This window comes from Camarhynchus parvulus, chromosome 4 (genome assembly GCF_901933205.1).
Source record: "Camarhynchus parvulus chromosome 4, STF_HiC, whole genome shotgun sequence".
Taxonomy (NCBI): Eukaryota; Metazoa; Chordata; class Aves; order Passeriformes; family Thraupidae; genus Camarhynchus; species Camarhynchus parvulus.
The window spans coordinates 44,827,455-44,846,750 of record NC_044574.1 but is presented as its reverse complement, the minus strand read 5'-3'; the positions used below and the strand labels follow the sequence as shown (position 1 = coordinate 44,846,750).

Sequence of the window (19,296 nt, the reverse complement as noted above, 5' to 3'; positions counted from 1 at the left end):
CCTTTGATTATGATCCTGTGATGATGTACGCCCACAGCACATATTTTGGGAATGTATTCACATTTTAAGTTACTCATAAATCTTACATACACAGAATCCACTTCAGAAGATAACTCATATGAGGTACATGCTGCTTCTGAATTTTTTCTGCCACTTTAGGCAAAAGAGTCTCACAGAGACAAGAAACATTCCACTATCAGATTGACAAAATGAAAGGAATGAATAACAACTCTGTAAGGCACTGGATTCTCAGATGTCAGCCATCTGTCAGTGATTGTTCTTCAAGGATCGCGTAGATGCATTCTAATCTATGTAAAGTTCATGACAATTTTATTTCTACAGTCTGCACTCTACTTATCAAAGATGATAGCAGTCACTTTCACCTTTTAATGCCAATAATTCATCTACTGAGAACATTAATCTTATTGCTAATAAGTTGGTTTAAATTAGGATAACATTCTTTCCCCTGTTAATGACTGCATTTTAATATTTTTTGTATGCCTAGTGATATCTAAATGCAATATCAGAACTTCAACCCAGTCACTACTGTGATAGCACAGCTATCCCAATAATAGACAACCAATAAACATGGCTCTTACATCAAAGACTTGGATATTTAAGACGATTAGGATTACCCTGCTGACTTGAAAGTGGCTATCAATTTATTGGCTAAAAACCATCAAGCAAGACCTCTTTCACTAAATGTAAGGTCTACCTTACAATCAATGAACCACGTACAATAGTCCAAGAACCACAGGGATCTATAGGATCACTGCAATACAGCCACCAAAGTTTGGAACCACCATCTCCAGCCCTCAAATTCCCACAAGCAGTTGCACACAATCTGTCCCAAAATGTGGAACATGAAACAACCACATGAAAAGTTATTTGTCAATGCTGAAGAAGCAATACACCAGAGATTAAGCAAGCCTTGGCTTGTTGGCATTAACTGAAACAAAGTAGCTCATAAAGGTATTAATACAACAATAATGAGACTGTAGTAAGCCAAATGGAGCAATGATAGACAATATTTGTTTTATGTAGGCAGAAGGTGTTGCCAGATGCTCAAGTTTTTGAACATTTCAATTTTGGACATCTTCATTATTTTCCCTCATTACACTCTTGTTTTTAACCTGAAAGCAATGGCTAAGGAGCTCCACTAATTCCTGAGGCTTTCAGAAAAAATAAGAACTTATAACTGAGGGTGAAGATGATCTCAAAAATAAAAGGAACATCAATATTATGCTGGACTATGTAAGAGAGAGGATTTGTTAAAGGGTATTTGTTGCTTGGTGAACTCATTCTTTCAATGTTTTATATAATGGTGACCTATTAGTGAGGTTTCTAAAGTGTAGCAGTAACAATTAAAATAACTTATAAATAAAACCAGACCCTTTCTTGTAGGATCAAAGTATAAGAAATTATTAACTATATCCAATGATGCACAGACAACACTATGAGCCAAAAGCTAAAAAGAAAGGAAAAATCATTTACAATCTTCCCTTGAGTAAACAGGGCAGAACTACTGGGAATTATCATCAAGTATAGAGGGCAATGCTTAATTTTAATCAGATTACTTTTGTTTGCTTACTTTTGACAAATATCTGCTGCTGATGGCCACAATGAAAGGACTGATCTTACATTTACATGAATTTTAAATACTAAAATATAACACACATTTACTGTAACTTAGTTGGGGACAGCACAGATGTTTTCAATTTCACTTCAGTGTTCTTTCCTAATTCATGTAACTCCAAAACATCAACTTGGTATCTTTTACATAAGACCCTTTGAAACACATTATTACTTTCAATTGAACATTTTGAACTAGATTCATGAATGACTTTGAAATTGTATTCCTATACACATAAACTAAGAAATTCTTATAATGCATCTCAAGTCTCCTGTATATTCAACAACTAATGCTTCACTATAGCTTCTAAGCAACTCTCCTACCACATCTAACTTCTCCCTCACTCCCAAATTCTAACCTTTCAAATACACTCTTTAGTTATCCTTACTGCAGCCTACATGAGAATTAGAAGTGTTCTCTGTCTTTGATTACTGGGTAGTTGCTACATGTTTTGAGTCAACAATGTATGTGACAGATTTAGGGCATTAAAAATAGCAGAAAACAAACTTATGAAAGATTTATATGTTTTCTAAGGCTACCCATGAAATGAATCTCTCCGACAAAATTAGGCTGGTTTCACAAAAGCAAAATGCCTGCTAGCTGTACAAATTTTAGCTCTTCATCAAGTTTTGCTAAAGCAATGCCAGCTGAAGAACTCGAAACTGCAATACAAAAGAGGTCCTCAATTAGCCCTAGATCACACATCGTACAAGAGAATGAGAAATATAGGTAAATCAAGTTAGGCAGATGACAAGGAACGGGAAGTTCATCTAGCACTTGTGGCCACCTTGCCACCTGAAAGAAAAGTCAGGGTGTTCCAGTGTCAAAGATTTTTAAAAAAGAGGATTACAGCAGATCCTTTAAGTGCAGGAGACATCCTGTGTAGTATGGTAGGTGCACACTACAGCATAACATGCGGTAAAGGCAGAGGTGGTGCCACTGGGTTCTGTGAGCTATAACTGAAAAGGTTGCCATGTATAAGTGACTTCCCTGCAATTCAGAAGCCTGAAGTCAAATGGTTCTGTGAGTGCCCAGCAGAAATACGGATTAAAGAAGAACCATACAGAAAAAAATGAAGTAACCGCCTGTAATGTGGGGGAAAAAACAGGAAAAAAGACATATGCACATCATGTTCTTCTTGCAATTTGCCACAAGTTTATCATAGACATTTATGAAAGATAATCCCGTTAAAGTGTGGGTATCTGAAAATGCTGTATGAGCTCAGCAGAGAGTGCAGCAGAGTGGGATTGAAAGGGAGCCTCTAACTGCACAAATTGCTCTATAAATTACCCGAGAAAAGCTGTGAGAAACGGGAGGCAGAAAACATACACCACACTGGGCTTCTTTCAGTGGGACTGTGTTCCTTGCATAAATGTGGGATTTACTCATTTTTACCATAAGCACTCTCTAAGATATTATTTCAAAGCAAGTCCCCTTTTCTGCTCTGCCGAAGTTTTCTTTTACAGTGGTGAGAGAAGGCTTAGGAATGAAAAGGTTTACAAAAATCACAGAAAATTATTAATACATACTCAAACACAAAAATGTCTGACTTCATTCTTAATTTCTTTGTTTTCTATGATGAATAAATTCCAAACCATGATAAATATATTTATTAGTGAACAAACTTTAAATAATGCTTCTATGTTGAGAGTACTATCTTTTGCAAATACACTGACAGTTATTTTTGTTTTTCTCAAAAGCATTCTCAGCCCCAGTTTCTCCTGCATGGTTGAGTTCTTCTGTCAAAAACAGTAGCTTTCTGTAAGTTGGCCTACTTCGCCCACATCTCCAAAATATTTCTATTACTGTATCTATGGTGTACAACTTTTCTTGCAAATAAGTATCAAACTGACAGCTCCTTTAAAAGCTATCAAGAACAGTTTTTCCTTTTCTGAATATTATATATAAAGTTGGTGTTTATGTCATCTTAGCAACCAATGGTGCTGTAGTGTTCATTAACATTTCTCTCCCGTAACAGAAATCCCTGAAAGCCCCCACATCTATTATTTTCTGAGTTACTATACACACGCAGGCAAAGACTGATTTGCTGTGGAGGTACATGTTCATCTAGTCTTTTATCATTATGTATGTTTTTGTACACAACAATTTATCACTTTGATATAACTGTAGCCTAATGGAGTCATCATGAATGCATCTAAACAGAATATGAAAGTCTTATTATGTGTAGTCTTTTGGGATCTGATAGTAAAAACAAAAGATTCTGCCCTCAAATAATTCCCCAAACTGCAAAAGGCAATTTAGCATGAGTTTATCAGTAATCTTTAAGAAATAACTTGCATGAAAATGTAGGCATTTCTTTTCATATATACTTTCATATGATTGTAACTCTGTATTCAGAAGCAATCTAAAGTTATAACAATGAACTAGTTCTAACTGGCCTATGATTTGGAAGACATGTTTGATTTTGTCAGTGCTTTAGCTAGGATGGATATATTTAGATGCTCCTTGGGACTGATGTTATCTTTTACTGCATATCAATTCATTCTATTATTTTTTTCTGCAATGAAATGCATGACTTTCAGCTTCACCAGCAGCACTAGGAACATGACTACTCTGATGAGTCTGACACATAGCAAGACTGTCCCAAAAAGTTTCTATTAGGCATACTGATTAGCTTGGAAATAACTAGCTGCCTGAGGTCATTTGGGTGCTGAGCAGAGTTGTTGATGAAGCCTAAGCCTGTTATTTCCAGTTTCTGGAGTCTGCATACTTCTCCAAAGAGAAGTAAACTGAAGTCTGTCCCTCTGTGTGTACCAGAAGTTCAGTTATTGAAGCCTAATGATTTATTATAGAGTTCTTCCATCCACTTCAGAGTTACTGGAGTTCTACCACAGTAAGAACACTTGGGTGGTTTTGTTCCATTTCTCTGTGCTATTAGCGCACACCCCTCTCAGCTCTGTTTCAGTGAAGGATTATACAGCACTAAACATTGCCCATAATGAGATGTGCTGCTGCAACTGAGACAGGCTATCCTCCTGCTACTGACTTTAAGTACCACTGATAGCAGAGGCATCCAGGGTTGTAAAATCCCCAAAACTTGTTAGTCTGATAAAATCGTCCTGCAAATTACTTATTATTGCAAAGGGGCCAGCTGCAGCTGCCAACTGCCTCCTTTACCTCAAATCTCCAATTCAATTCTTCCATAACTGGCCTGGCTCAAGCTGCACTCTGTGCTTGGACACAGAAGTGGCACACTGCTACCTTTAGAAATACACACATATAAAAGGACACAGAGAGGAGGGTCTGAGAATCAAAACATACTTCAGGGAGGCACAACATTCAAGCTGAAAAGGGGTTTAAGTTTTTACAGGTATCACTCTCAAGGACTGAGTAGCCAAACTTTCTCATGGCCATGTTTGAAGCTGTTCTCTTTATGAAGACTATTCTTTAAAATAATAAAAAAAGAACATGGATGGAAAGTCGTGAAGTTTAACATAACTAAAGTCCTTTCAGAACTGCAGTGGGAGAGGCTGGAGGGAGAGGCACTGGTACAAGGCATTCTCAGCCTTCAACCTGCTCAGACATGTCATTAATAATATCAGAATGTATACTGACACAAAACAATATACTCCATGTTACAGCATCCCTTAAATCAATCAGGTAACAGAAGCTAGCTTGGACTGCAGCAGGTAATTTACCAAAGAGGGTGTTTTAGTCTCAGAATGACAGCAGAGCTTCAATACCTGCACAGGGCTCTTATCAATGTCTGGATTAAATTTATGATGCTGTTCTTGATCTGTACAGCTCTAAATTACATGGGATTTGTCTAAGAGACCACATGTCTCCTGTGCCATGCTACCACAGCTGCTGTCAGCAGAAAGACTCACTCCAGACATGTTTGGTATTAAAGAAAGAAAAAAAAAAGAGTTGTCAGCAGGACTGAGTCACTGAGGACAGGCTGCTTTGAAATTTACTCTCATCTTCAGTTTGAAATAGCTATTGACCCTTAAAGTGGGCTAAAAGGTACACCACTTTCCTGGGAACACAAGAGTGATATTTTTAGACATCTGAAAACCATGCTTGTTTTCTAACTCCTGATTATTTCCTTTTTGTTAGAGTTATGAATCAGAAGGTAATCTGAGGTCTTAATTTTTTAAGACAATGTCCTCTAATCTAACAGAACAGATACATTTTATTAAAATAGGATTTTAGATAGCATTATAGGAAAAGAATAGCATAGCAGAGGTACTCTAGGAGCTCTTTATCTGCAGAGGGGATGCCATTTGTTTTGTTAAAAAATGCTGGCCTGTTGTCAGCTTAGTTTGGTAAAGGATACAGATACAAATGTATGCACATACATCTTACCTTGCTGAGACCTCTGAGCAGGACCAAAACATGTCTGCTGTTAAACTTAATAGGCAGACCCTTTAAAATTACCTTTTGTGCTCCACTTGCCCATTCCTAATTGCTTCAGTTAATTAGTGCTAAATTTAACATTTAGTGGTAAATGTTAAAAAAGACAAAGCTGCTTCACAGAAGGGGAGGAGCCTTTTCAGAAGCTGAGCATCACCTAATGGGTACCTAAATCTGAGTTTATCTCTACTTTGTAGTTCCACAATCATGCATTCATATTTTATATTGTGGTGACAAGGCTGTATTCCCAGATCCTAGTACAGTTGTTTCATTTTTCTACCTTAGTACAAATTATAAATAATGATTCTTTGGGGAACAGAAAATTTCCTGAGGAACCACAAGGTATAGTCTCAAAATATGGCTCTGTAGTAATTGTAACAAGTGCTCTTTTCTCATACAGAAACCAAAAATAAAGAAAACACATAAAAACATTTGTGAATGGCTGAAGAGCTGATTTATTCTGTTATCACCTACAGGACTGAGTCCTCATATATTCATATTATGGTCATTAGCATTCCACAACTGGATCTTTTCCCTCACTCAGCAGCAAATCAATTGTTTTCACATCTGCTTGTAGGTCATATTTCCCCCAAGGATTTCAGTGATCATATTGTTTTTCCATTCTCCAATGTACTGTCTGACCTTTTTCCTCAAGGCCATGCCCAATTCACTTTAGTCAATCACTTCTTATTGATTGTTAGCGCCTTGCTCATTCCCTATCTTTGTTTTAATGAATATAGGAATATTTTTTTAGTGATCTTGTTTTTAATATGTCCTATCATCTACTCACTGTTCTTTCCACCCCTGTTGCTTTAGATTCCTCATTTAGATTTATACTTCTGTTCAACTTTCATTCCAGTTCAAGCTAAAATTCCATCTTCTTTCAGGTTATCCTTTCTTTTGTATGATGCTTGTATCTACAAAACAAACTTCAGCTTTCAGCAAGCCACTATCCACTGCAGACCTAACTTAAAGAACCATTCTTTTGGGAATTCATAGGGTTCTGGCAAAAACCCTTTCCTCACTTATAATTTCTCCTCACACTTCTGTTCTGTGTGTTTCATTCAATTTAGCACTTCATACACTTTCTTATTAGGCAGAAGCATAGAGAAGAGACAGTCCCTGGAAACACTTTTTCACAATTCTTCCAAAGTCAAACCCTGTCTGTTTACCCTACATTCTGGAGGGCACAAATACTGGCTAATTTGCAGCTGCCATCTTATCTTTCTTGGCTTTGACTGATGCACTGAATCTCAGAAATGCCAATCATTCCACTTGTTGGGCTACTTTTCCCTCCAAAGCTCTGCAATGGTATCAGGTAACTGTTCCCTGTTGCATCCCTACAGAAGGAATGTTGCCATGCATTTTCTTATACTTCTCTGGGAGTCAGCCATAACCTCGCATACAGGATGCCTTACTGGCAATCCCTCATTTCTAACTGGCTATTTCACTCATCACAACAATGGATCATCCCTTTGGTTCTCTTAGCAATAACTAGACATCATTAACCAGCAAAGGCTGCAGACAATCAGTGCTTTCAGGATGACTGCCAAAAGCTGACTGAGATCCACTGTTCAGGGAACTTCTGCAAAGATTTCAAGTGAAACTTTTGCTTTTAATGCACAACTTTCTTTGCTGGAAAGTCCCCAAATCACTTTATTTCAATAGGAACTATTCAGCTGACAGTAAACTTGGACTTAAAGCTGCTCCTCAAACAGCCATAAGAAAACAGAAGTAGCTCGGAGGCCCCTCTCAGTCCTTTCTTTTCTTGTGACTCTGTTTTCTCTAACCATTCCCTATTCTACTGTCTCATTTTTGGACATAACAGTGATGAATGAGAGAAATGGTGGGGTCAACTTATTTGGCATGTGGATGATAAGCCAGAAAGCCTCCTTCATACCAAGACACTTCAGTGCACTGACCCATGGCACATCCAACACAGGGCCAAAAGAGACATCCATAGAAACCTTGACAATGGGTCTCTAGGGATAAACCAGCACAGCTTTACAGCAGCTTTCTACTTGAGACCACACCATTACACCCAAGATGCCAAGAGACTCACAAACTGACCCTTATCAGAATTTGGAAGGGGATTGAATAGGAAAGAGAGCCACTAACCTCAGAGTCCAGCAGCACAGAACTGCCATGCCAGGAATTCTGGAATAACTTACTTGTGTCTTTGCATTGGTAAGCATGCTGGTGCTATTAAGCCAATTACTTTGTATCAGTGTCAACCCAGAAATAAAGTTCTCTAAGTAAGAACTGAGGACAGGAAACATACGATATAGCTGTTTAATAAAAGCATGTTAAGATTTTGCCAATCTGCAATTCCTACTAAAACTCTTTATAAACTTTCACAGCTACAAATAAACCAGAATGACAAATGTCAACAGGGGCTGAAGCTGCGATGCAGATCTCCCAGCCACTGGCTGTCAGTGAATGATGCTGCAAATGTGATGTGAGTAGAACTGATGTAAATTTAAATCAACTCTTTCTTACAAGCAAAACTCCTCATGCTGGGAAAAAGAAAGGAAAGGTCTCCATGTCTTTTTTCTACACTGAAATCACAGTAAAAAAACCCAAAGGGAAAAAAAAAAAAACCCTGTTGTATCTCCTCCCCTTTTCACACCTCACAGTACTGATGTGGAGGTGGATGTCTGAGAACAAGGCATGTTTCTCCACACAACTGTATGTTGTGGTAGGGATGGTTATTGCCTTTCATGTCTAACAAGATGTAAGAGAACAAATTTAATTTTCTGAAAAGTACTGGTTTTACTCTCTGAAATGCAAGGAGAATTCAACTCACCATCTGCAAGAACTGCTTCATAGATGTAAGACACAGAATCTCCAGGATTTTCATACCATGGTTTATCTAGGAAAAAAAGAAAGAAGAAAGAAGATATCATCACACTGATTTCCACCTTTTTTTAAGATTAAAACCTGTATGTATTTTAAATGTAAGATACAGCTATTATTCTGCAGATAGAAAAAGAAATCTTAGAACAAATCCAAGGGCTAGTAGAGAGGAACAAGCCTAGAGAGATCTGTATTTATCCTTTTTCAGTAAATGTCCCTTTGACTGATTTTTTTTTTCAATTTACCAGAGCTGGTGAGAAAAGTGTACTCGAGGAAGACATTTCCCTGGAATAGGGATGTATAGCAAACAATGTGAGAGGAGTTGGGTGTAAGGAAAAAATAGAATCATGTGCATTAAAGTGAGAAACTGAAATGGATACAGACATTTCAGTTTGGAAGACAAGACAGTGCTTTGTTTGATAATACAATAGATCTGGTTACAGACGGTACCACAATCACAGAGTGGTTTGGGTTGGAAAGGACCCTAAGAACATTTAGCTCCAACTCCTTAGTCATGGGCAGCAACACCTTCCAATAGACCAGACTGCTCAAACCTCATCCAATCTGGCATCAAACACTTGCAGGGATGGGGCCTCCACACGTTCTCTGAGCAATCCATTCCAGTGCCTCACCATTCTCATTGTAAGGAACTTCTTCCTTACACCAAACTTAAGCCTACCCTCCTCTAGTTCAAAACCATTCCCCCTTGTCCTATCCTCAGAACCTTCTATGCTCTGGGCTGAACAATGCCAGCTCTTTCAGCCGGTCTGCAGGAGAGGTGCTCCAGTACTCTGAGCATATTCATGGCCTCCTCTGGGCTTGCTCAAGCCTGTCCATGTTGTTCATATGCTGGGAGCTTCCAGAGCTGATGCAGCACTGCAGGTGGGGTCTCACCAGAGCAGAGGGGCAGAATCCCCTCCCTTGCCCTGTTGCCCACACTGCTTTGGATGCAGCCCAGGATGTAGTTGGCTTTCTGGGCTGTAAGTGCATGTGTTATCTTCTCATCAACCAGCACCTGTAAGTCCTCAGGGCTGCATTCAATCCATTCTCTACTCAGATTGTATTTGCGCTTGGGATTGCCCCAACACTTGCAGGACCTTGCACTTGGCCTTGCTGGCCTTGACGAGGTTTGTGTGGGATCACTTCAAGGTCCTGTCAAGGTTCCTCCAAATGGCATCCCTTCCCTCCAGCATGTCAACTGCACCACACAGCTTGGTGTCAGCAGCAAATGTGCTAAGGGGGCACTCAATGCCGCAACAAAAGATGTCAAACAGCATCCAACACAGAATCACTGAATGGGTCTGGTTGGAAGGGACCATTGTGGCTCATCTGGTCCAAACCTCCCTGCTCAAGCAGGGTCATCCTGAAACACATGGCAAAGAATTGCATCCAGACAGCTCTTGAACATCTCCAGTGAGGGAGACTCCACAACTCCTCTGGCAATCTGTTCCAATGTTCAGCCACCCATGTAGAGAAGTTTCTCATATTTAGGTGGAACGTCAGTTTCTGCTCATGGCTTCTTGTCCTATTACTTGGCATCACTGAGCCTGCCTCCATTCCCTTGACACTCTACCTTCAGATAGTGATAAACATCAAGGAGGTCCCTTCTCAGTTGTCTCTTCTCAAGGCCCAACTCTCTCAGCCTGTGCCCCACCAGATACTGTATTAACATTTTCAGGACCAAGTTCTGGACTCACAGCCTTTTACGTAAGTACACAGAGACCCTACCAAGAGCAAAATCTGATTCTGTTTTCCTATTATAAAATTAAATTGGTGTTATACTTCATTTTTTCCAGGATAAGTGACAATTTCTTTAGTCTGGACTGCAAAACAACCCTTATTTTATCCCATTTCCAAGAAGATAGCACTAATCTAACAGAAGTAACATTATGGTGAAATTACAAGTACCAATTTTGCTATAACAACAGTTGTGTGCAAAAAAATATACCAGGGGCGCCCTTACAGAGGTCTTCTCTAGATGCCTTCCAATGATAACTTCTCAGCAATTGTGACTGGTAAGCACAGTGCAAGACTGAGTCAGACTCAATAATACATTACATGAAGGACTAATAAGACTACAGATTCACACAGCCATTTTGCAGCATTACCTGCCAACATAATTGTAGGGAGTCTTAAACTATTGGTCAGCTTGAAAAACAGTCTCACAATAGTAATTAAATACTGACTGATGACTGGGCCATAAACAAATACAAATTTGGTTGATGTCCGTTTCAAATCTTGAAAGAGCAGACTAAAAATGATAAAGTCATTAATTTATTTTTAAAATAAAAAATTTATAAACTAAATAAACAAGTAAAATTGCAGTATGTTTAGTACATGCTGTTGCAATAATGCTTATGTTCTAGTCATCTGACTTCTATTGTTAAGTTAAATTTTAATGAGTGTGTCCTAAATGCTGCTAAAAATGTTAAAAAAATTCTTAAAAAAAGATGCTAAAAACTTTAAGATGTCAGTGCACTCACTTTTCTGGGTGTAATAAATTTGCATCCAATTATTGGAAAAAATAAGTGGAAAAACATCACATACATGACACATACTTCAGAATCCAAGGGAACAGGTTACCATGACTAGCTACATAGATTGGAACATGAGCTGCTAAGAAACCTCACAAACCCCACAAATAAACCCTAACAAGTCTTCTCTGAATTTTGCAGAAAAAAGAGAAGAAATAGAAAAGAAGTCAAACAGTTTAAATTACAGGGGATGACAGTCTCAACATCTTATTCAGGGTTACCACCTCCAGACAATCACTTCAGTTTCTCTTCTGCTTTAAAATAGCCAGGATCTCATGTCAGACGAAAGAAGTTGGTAACACAAACCAGTTTTTTTGTTGGCAGTCATTACCAACCCCCATCACTGTACTGGCGTCCCTCCTGAGTGGAATGGAGAAGCACAGCATCTCAGGAAGACGTAATACTCTGGTAATCTTAGCAGTCCCTGCAGAGCAGTTCAAAGACTCATTGTCAGGGCAAAATGGAAATGAGAGCTATACTGCAGCACACGCCAACTAACAAAAGGTCCCTTCTGCTTTTGTGCTTATGATACAGTCACACAGACTATTTTCATTTTAATTTTAAAAATGTAATTGGCATTTGAAGTGGTCTACAATAAGCAGATGACATCACTACCTTAAAACCCCAACAGTAGTATGCACTGTCTGAATGTAAATACATTGGGGAAGGAGTAAACAGAAGCACAACCATGTGATATCATTTTTGAAGCCTCTCCTGGCAGTGAACAAGGCCAGAACCACCCACCAAGTTTTCTCTATTTACTTAGTCTTGCATGTTCAGGGGAGAAATCTTCACAATCAAGACCACACACACACACACAGTATTTAGTATTCACAAACAAACAAGACCAAAAACTCCAGTAATTTTCTTCTTCAGCTTTGGGGTTTTTTAGCTTAAGCACTTTAGCTTAATTTTCTCATAGACTCCAAGTCAGCATCAAAATTTAGATGAAGCACTTTCCCACTGAAGCCAATGGTAAAGTTCCCACTTAAATCAGGGGTTTAGGTCATCAGCACAAATCTTGCTCATAGCCTAAGGAACCCCATTGGCATTCATTACTTCTATTTGAGTACCAATGTGAAGAGGATTTTACAGGAGAACAAGCAAAGCAGTGGAGTCAAAATGTGAAACATCACTTCAGTATTCAATGTTACATCAAATCACAATAAAATTGATGCCACTGCACTAGAAATGAAACAGGAAACAGATACCATAAAAGTTACAATAAAAATATAATTATTGCTTCCTCTTTTCTGTGGTCTGCACAAAGGAAATTAGCCCCTGAGTATCTGAAATGGTCTGAACATCTGCATGAGTTAAGCCCTATTTTAACCCCCAGCCTGCTTTTCCCACATTTACTTATTAGAGAAAAGCCCCCTATGCTAGTATCTCATTTGTCCACATATATACCATACTACTAGTTGCAAAAGTAGTTTTCTTAACATTACTCTTGTTGGTCATTAAAATTGCTTGCAGATACATGGAATATCTTTTAGGTAAGCAATCAGAAATTAATGGCATATTGCCATCTCAGGTAAAAGTTCCAAAATTGTTTTGAGAATCTTCCCTAGGCTGTCAAAGACTACGGGTACCATTTTCTAGTTGGGTTGTATTACTTTATGTACCTCTCACTTTTTAATAAAATAGCAGATAATGAATGGATACATATAGATTTGATGCGCTGTTCTCAACTACCAAATTTTGTAGAAGTAAATTCTTGTCATATTTTGGCATTAAAAGAAAAAAGGGATATCACTGCTTGAAGAAAAATCTGGAAGTGGAAGTGACAAGAGTTGCTTTTGTGGAGCTTTAAAAAATGAAACCTAATAAAACCACAAGCAAAGTAATGGATACTTATGACTCCTGAGCTGTACCAAGAAGCCCCACCAAAAGCCTAATACAAATGTCAATGCATTTTGGAAACAGTGTCACAAAATTATTTGTATTAGATAAGATCTGTTTTGTTTTTGCATCATTAATATTGATGACAACTTCAGGAGAAATTGAGGACATTTAAGGATCTAAGTTAACTACCTACAGATGTAAATATCTATCTACAGATCCTTTAGATAAACACATGCTTGCCTGAATTTGAAGTCTTTCAGGATTAAACAGAAAAACCCCAGCTATGTTTAGTACACCAGGATACTGAACTAATACATTGAAAATATGTCAATTTAATCTAAAAAAAGGGTACACAGTTCAGCAGACTAAGGACAAGTAGCAAAAAGACACAGGAGAAGGAAAAGACAGACAAGCAAAACATATTTCCTAATTCTACTTTCAACAATATTGGGAAAAACTGATAAAGAAAAGTCAGAATTCTAGAGTCTCACTGGACCACCTTAGATGTTAACATAAAAAAATAAAACTTCTGAGTGTTCTTCTCCTTCTCTAGGGGTTATCTTTTTTCTGGGAATAGTCACAGGATCTACAAAATTCAAAACCAACTCAGAATCTGAATGTGGCTGATTTTTTGAACAGTGAAGTATTTTACAAACAAATCCTGCAAAAAGAATCTTTTGACAACAATAAAAATATTTGTGATCCTCTTCATGCAGAAGACAAATATAATAAAGTCTGTCAGCATCCTGAAAATATATGTTAGAAAGGTCACTCTCCATATCTTAGTTCTCCCTTTACTCTTCCAAGAAGATGTTCAAACAGGCATGACAAACCATTCAGATTTTGTTTGAACCACATTACAAACAAGCTCTCTGCTAAGTACAAAACCCCCTGCATCTTCTGTTCCATTTAGTTTTACTCAACATTTTAATTAGTTTTGATTTTTGCCTACAATATTTGGTATATATACTACTTTAGAGCCAGAAGGAAGTTTTAACAGACAAAGCCCTGTCTTCTCCAAGAAGATGAAACCAGCATCATCTGGCAGGTGAAATAATTGTGGGGGCATATAAAATGAGACTTATTTTGTACGTCTTCAATCTCAAGCTGTAGGGATAGTGCAAAGAGAATAGCACCTAGGAGAGAAGAGACAGCTAAGAACCTACCTTGCCCATGAGATTTCCTGAGTAAGGAAATCTGTAGCGGAAGGCTGGTGACTACTAGCACCTATGCTATGCCATTGTTAGCGTTCTCCAGCAGTGTGTTAAACTGTGAGATAACAATCTGATTTAGCATCCACCTTCAGCTGTTCTAACTGCCTGCAGGCCACTCCTGAGCCCTGGCATCCATTAGTTCTAGGATCTTGATGGCCCACTGTCCAAAGGGATTAACAGGATTTAGTTGCAGTGGAAGGCATGTGGTATGGCCATTATAATTAAAGCACATTATTGAGTTTTCAGACTCAATGTCACTTTTAGAGCAACAGCTCTTGTCAATACTGAGGAGACAAGAAGCTACAAATGCTTAGGAGAATAAGTTAAGAGTAATGAACAGTTTAGTGGGAAAAAAAGAATCTAAAAACCGCAAAGTATATACACAACACTGTTTTCATTACTATTTCTAAAAGGGCCAAGAATATAATGGTCTAGGGATGAGCACTGAAAACAAGAGGGATTGAAGACAATGATCCATATGAAGAGAAATGGGAAATTTTGTGTGTCTGGTCCCAATGAAAGGCAAAAAAAAAACCACTCCAAGGGAAAAATAATCCTTGTATATATTCAACAATCCCTTAGCAAATAATTTTAAACACAAGGGACAAATCTTCTTTCCCAGATGTGCAGCCTGTCAAAACCCCTGTCACAGGTATCACAAAGGCTAAGAGCTCAACAAGATTTTACAAAAGAGTATCATATATACAGACACCATTATCTTTAAGCAATGGTAAATAATGACAAACCATGGGCATCTTTCTCAGAGCTTAAATCAACAACTAGATGAAAGCAAATCTCTTACTTGGAACACTTTCACTGTGCAAAAGGGAGCAGAGCAGAGGTCTCCTATCAAGCACTGATTTAAGCTGGCCTGGCTGATGGCCAGGGCATACCAGCACACAGAAAACAGGGCCAGAGCAGTTCTAAGCTTAGAGTGTGGAGGAGGGCTTACCTCTGAAACACCAGGCATCACCACCACTTCCAGTCCTGGATCTAGCTCAGTTCACTGAACTGGTCTGATCCCAGCCACAGTCTATGCATCCCCAGTAAAGATGTACACACTGAGACTGAGGCCTTCAACAACTATTCATTAATTCGGCTTTCTCCTAATCTCTGAAATTGTCGATTTTGGTCACTGTCAAAGTGATCATCTGAACACTTACTAAACATCTGGCATTGCACTTAAGTCCCAAGAGTACAGGCAATAAGTATTCCTGTGAATGCATTAACCTAACCAAAGAACTTTCCTGTGTCTTCTAGGAAACTGTTTATTGCTGCAGAAAGCTTTGCAATTTCCTGTGCATGTGTCAACTGATAGTATCTAAGCTTCCTATAAATATACATACACACACATACACAGAGTATAGACCCACTGTTTTCATCCCATTAAAAATTGCCAAGAAGCTTCAGTCTGAAGCTACATATTGGACACAGACAGAAATCACAAACATCATCTTCTGAAACCAAAACAGACAACCAAATGGGCCCAAATTGTCAAGTCTGAGATTTGTACGAGGAAGAGGTTATTCAATACTGAAGATGGTTGGGGAGAAGGATTCTAAAAAGTACTTTCGAAAACACTCATCTCATACAGGCAGACTGTGTGTAGACATTCTGGGCAGTTTTAAAGCCCTATAGTATATTTAAGCCTACCTACTCAAGCACAAGGCAGCAGGGACATCTAGCTAGGTCACTCATTCAGCCGGAGTCTCTCTACCCCAGTGTTCAAAAGAATATTCTTGGTTGTTCATGGGCATCCAGAACTAGGTTAAGCTCTGAGTAAGACATTCTGCAGCTCAGGTTTTTTTCTCAAGCACAAGCTCCCATTCCAATAAAATAGCACCTTGCATGTAACAAAGAGAAAAGCACAATATTCTGCTCGGTAGACAAAATCTTGGCTAAATAGCCAGAGCTGAGAAGAGGTAAGAGACCTAAGGAATACAAACAAGCAGTAGTATATTACCTTGTTGAATAATTTCTTCAATAACAGAAATGTATTCCTCAGGTTTCTGATCAGTAGAAATCTCTTTGTTGCCACCAGCTAAGGTCAGTATCTCATAAAGAATCTCTGAATTCTCCACTCCACAAAGCAGAATTACCACATTATCCGGAGGTTTTAGAACTTGTTCCAGAAAATAACTTCCCTTTTGATTCAGGCAGTTGAGAAGTCCACATGAGAGTATCAGGAGTTTACATTTATAAGACAGTAAACAGAGTAGCTCTTGGTGCTTGAAAGATGAATTTTCTAGATTGTAGAGTAAGATTCCTTCTTTGTTGACTATGAGTCCAAAAAGAGATTTTAAATACAGAGCCCACTCTTCTGCTTCTTGTTCATATATCACGAGGATATCCTTTGTATTTTCTAAAGAGAAGAAAACATTAAAAATATTTTCAAATGTGTTTTAAATACATTATAAACACTAGAAGACAGATGGCTTGTCGTCATCCCCATTCCCCCCCATAAAACCTTAAGGTGCTGAAGAAATTATCTTTAGCAGAAATCAGCTCATCACCTGGAAATGAAAGCCACCTCCTTATTTTTAAGACCAAGGCAGAAAGATTGCCCACAGAAATAATGGAAAAATAGCTCAGGATATTGTGTTCAGAATAACTAATATTTCAAAATAAGCACTGAAACTGCAGTGTAGGAAGCAGAGCACATTCACATATTCTGCTCCCTCCTAAAGCCTTGAAAAATAGGTAGTAGTATTAAAAATGGAACACTTAGCTTTTAATGACAGAAGTAAAGAATACGTATTTGAACACATGAACATGATCCAACTTCATAAGAAAATTCATTGGTACGTTTAGGATATTTTGTCAGCATGGTGTCAGGATAGAAACTCATGATCTTTCTTTACTGTCCTTATTCTGAGAAAATTACTTGAGACCTGACAAAACTAAATCTAGAACTGTATTTTTCCAGTTCTTTCCCTTTAAGATGTAAGGCATGATAACTAATACTCTTCCGCAGAGTTACTAGGGTGACAGTTTGAGACAGAGGCAACAGGCACAAGCTGAAACACAGGAGGCTGCTCTGAGCATCAGGAAATACCTTTTGTTTTTAGTATGAGCACTGGCACAGGCTGCCTGGAAAGGGTGTGGAATCTGTCTCCTTGGAGTTACTCAAAAGGTGCCTGGATATGGTATACAGGAGAGCTCCCAGATGTCCCATCCAACCTCAGTCATTTGATGGTCGTGTGAAACCATCAAAAACTGTGATTTGATGAGTAACACAATAATATACATGAAGCCAGGGTAGCTTAATAGCCCCAGTGTATGAGGCTGAGGAATAGATACAGCTTCTGCACTTTGCCTTCACTCTGCTTCACAGTGTCTGCCTGCTGGTCAGGGCCAGGCAGCCTGATGAGCAGTGCACCACAGCTCCTTTGAGTGCCTAAGCTGCTGCACTGTGAGGATCAGGAGATATGGAAACAGAGCGTACACAGAGTTAAAATGTTTCTGGGGACACAAAGGATGTGGGCAGTGGGATGCACTGTTGGAAGAACAGTACAGATGTAGCTAAGGAGAATAAAAAACTTGTCAAGGATCCCACATAAGCCCACTTATAAAAGGAGAAACTGAACGAATATCTCCAGTCCAGGATTAATGCTTGAATTAATTGTCTTCCCTTTCTTTTAGAATAAATTATTTCTATTATTATTTCTACATTTTGTTCATCCATTCTTTCCTCTGGAGATACTTGAAACAAAGCCTACCCGGCAAAAGCTGATTGAAACTTGTAGAGAAGGGACTCTATCATTTAGTCTCTTGAGTTCATTGTGTGTCTACAAACTCCTTGGAGGACTGTTGCCATCTTTTTAAGATTTGTGAAAGCTCACCCTTTCACAAAGTTTTCTGTCACAGGACATAAAGGGTCATGCTCAACATTGTAGCAGGTGATGATATTTCAAGTTAACCAACTCTTACCAGTACAGTAAAACAGGATAATATTTGTCAAAATGTATTTGGAGAGAAGAATACTGTATTTCCCATGGTAAAAACAATCTGAAAAATACCTGTTTCTGATGAAATGCTGAATATTAATAGTAAGGAAAAGAAGCAGCGTATTTCTCATGTAACTCAGAGCACAACAGTTCGGTTTATGATGCTGGGATAAAAAAAAATTTACTTGCCACAATGTTGTTTTCAGAACCTCATCTGATCTTCCGTAACACTCAGACAGACATGCACAAAGTAGAAACAAAAAGCTGTGAATTGCTGCACACTTTCAAAAGAAGAAACTGTATTAACAGTGCTATAAAGTTCTTTCAATCTGACCACACAGTTCCATATCACAGAAAATGGAACAAGCAAGTACCTTCTATTTACAGTCCCTATTAAGTAAAAGCATTGTAGCAGTTCTTTAAAAATATGGATATAAAGACAATACTTACACCTAAAGGAAAATTTAAGAATTCATTCTTTAAACTTTGTTTGAATTTACTTGGTTCTAACTTCCAGCCATAATATAATTTCATATTTCTGCAATCCTAAAAGAGCATCTGTTCTTCCGCTCTCAGAAATCCATCCCCTAGGGTCTTCAGATTCCCACAAAGTAACTCTTAGCCTTGCCTTCATTACAGTTTGTAAACTGGGGTTAATACTCTACCCACTACAACTGGGACATTGTAGAACTCTTCCTATTTTTTGTTCCGCACTTTTGTGAACCCACCTGCCTTCCCAAAATACTGAGAAAACCAGAACTGCATACAAGGTAGGGGATCCTTCATACAGTGCATGAGAAGAAAAAAGATAACCTTGGGTATGCACATGAGCTCATAAACAAGGCATTTCATTCACATTCATTCACCCCTGTACAAATGGAAAGTATAAGGCT

General features: G+C 38.4%; 1 protein-coding gene across 1 annotated transcript in view; it reads right to left on the bottom strand.

Moving 5' to 3' along the window:
• BANK1 (B cell scaffold protein with ankyrin repeats 1) overlaps positions 1-19,296 on the bottom strand; it is a 132,460-nt gene that overhangs the window by 98,050 nt on the left and 15,114 nt on the right. The window contains exons 2-3 of the mRNA XM_030948002.1: positions 16,420-16,818; positions 8,814-8,879 (exon numbers count right to left, since the gene is read on the bottom strand). Coding sequence (XP_030803862.1) covers positions 8,814-8,879; positions 16,420-16,818 — 465 coding nt within the window. The remainder of the gene's footprint in view (positions 1-8,813; positions 8,880-16,419; positions 16,819-19,296) is intronic.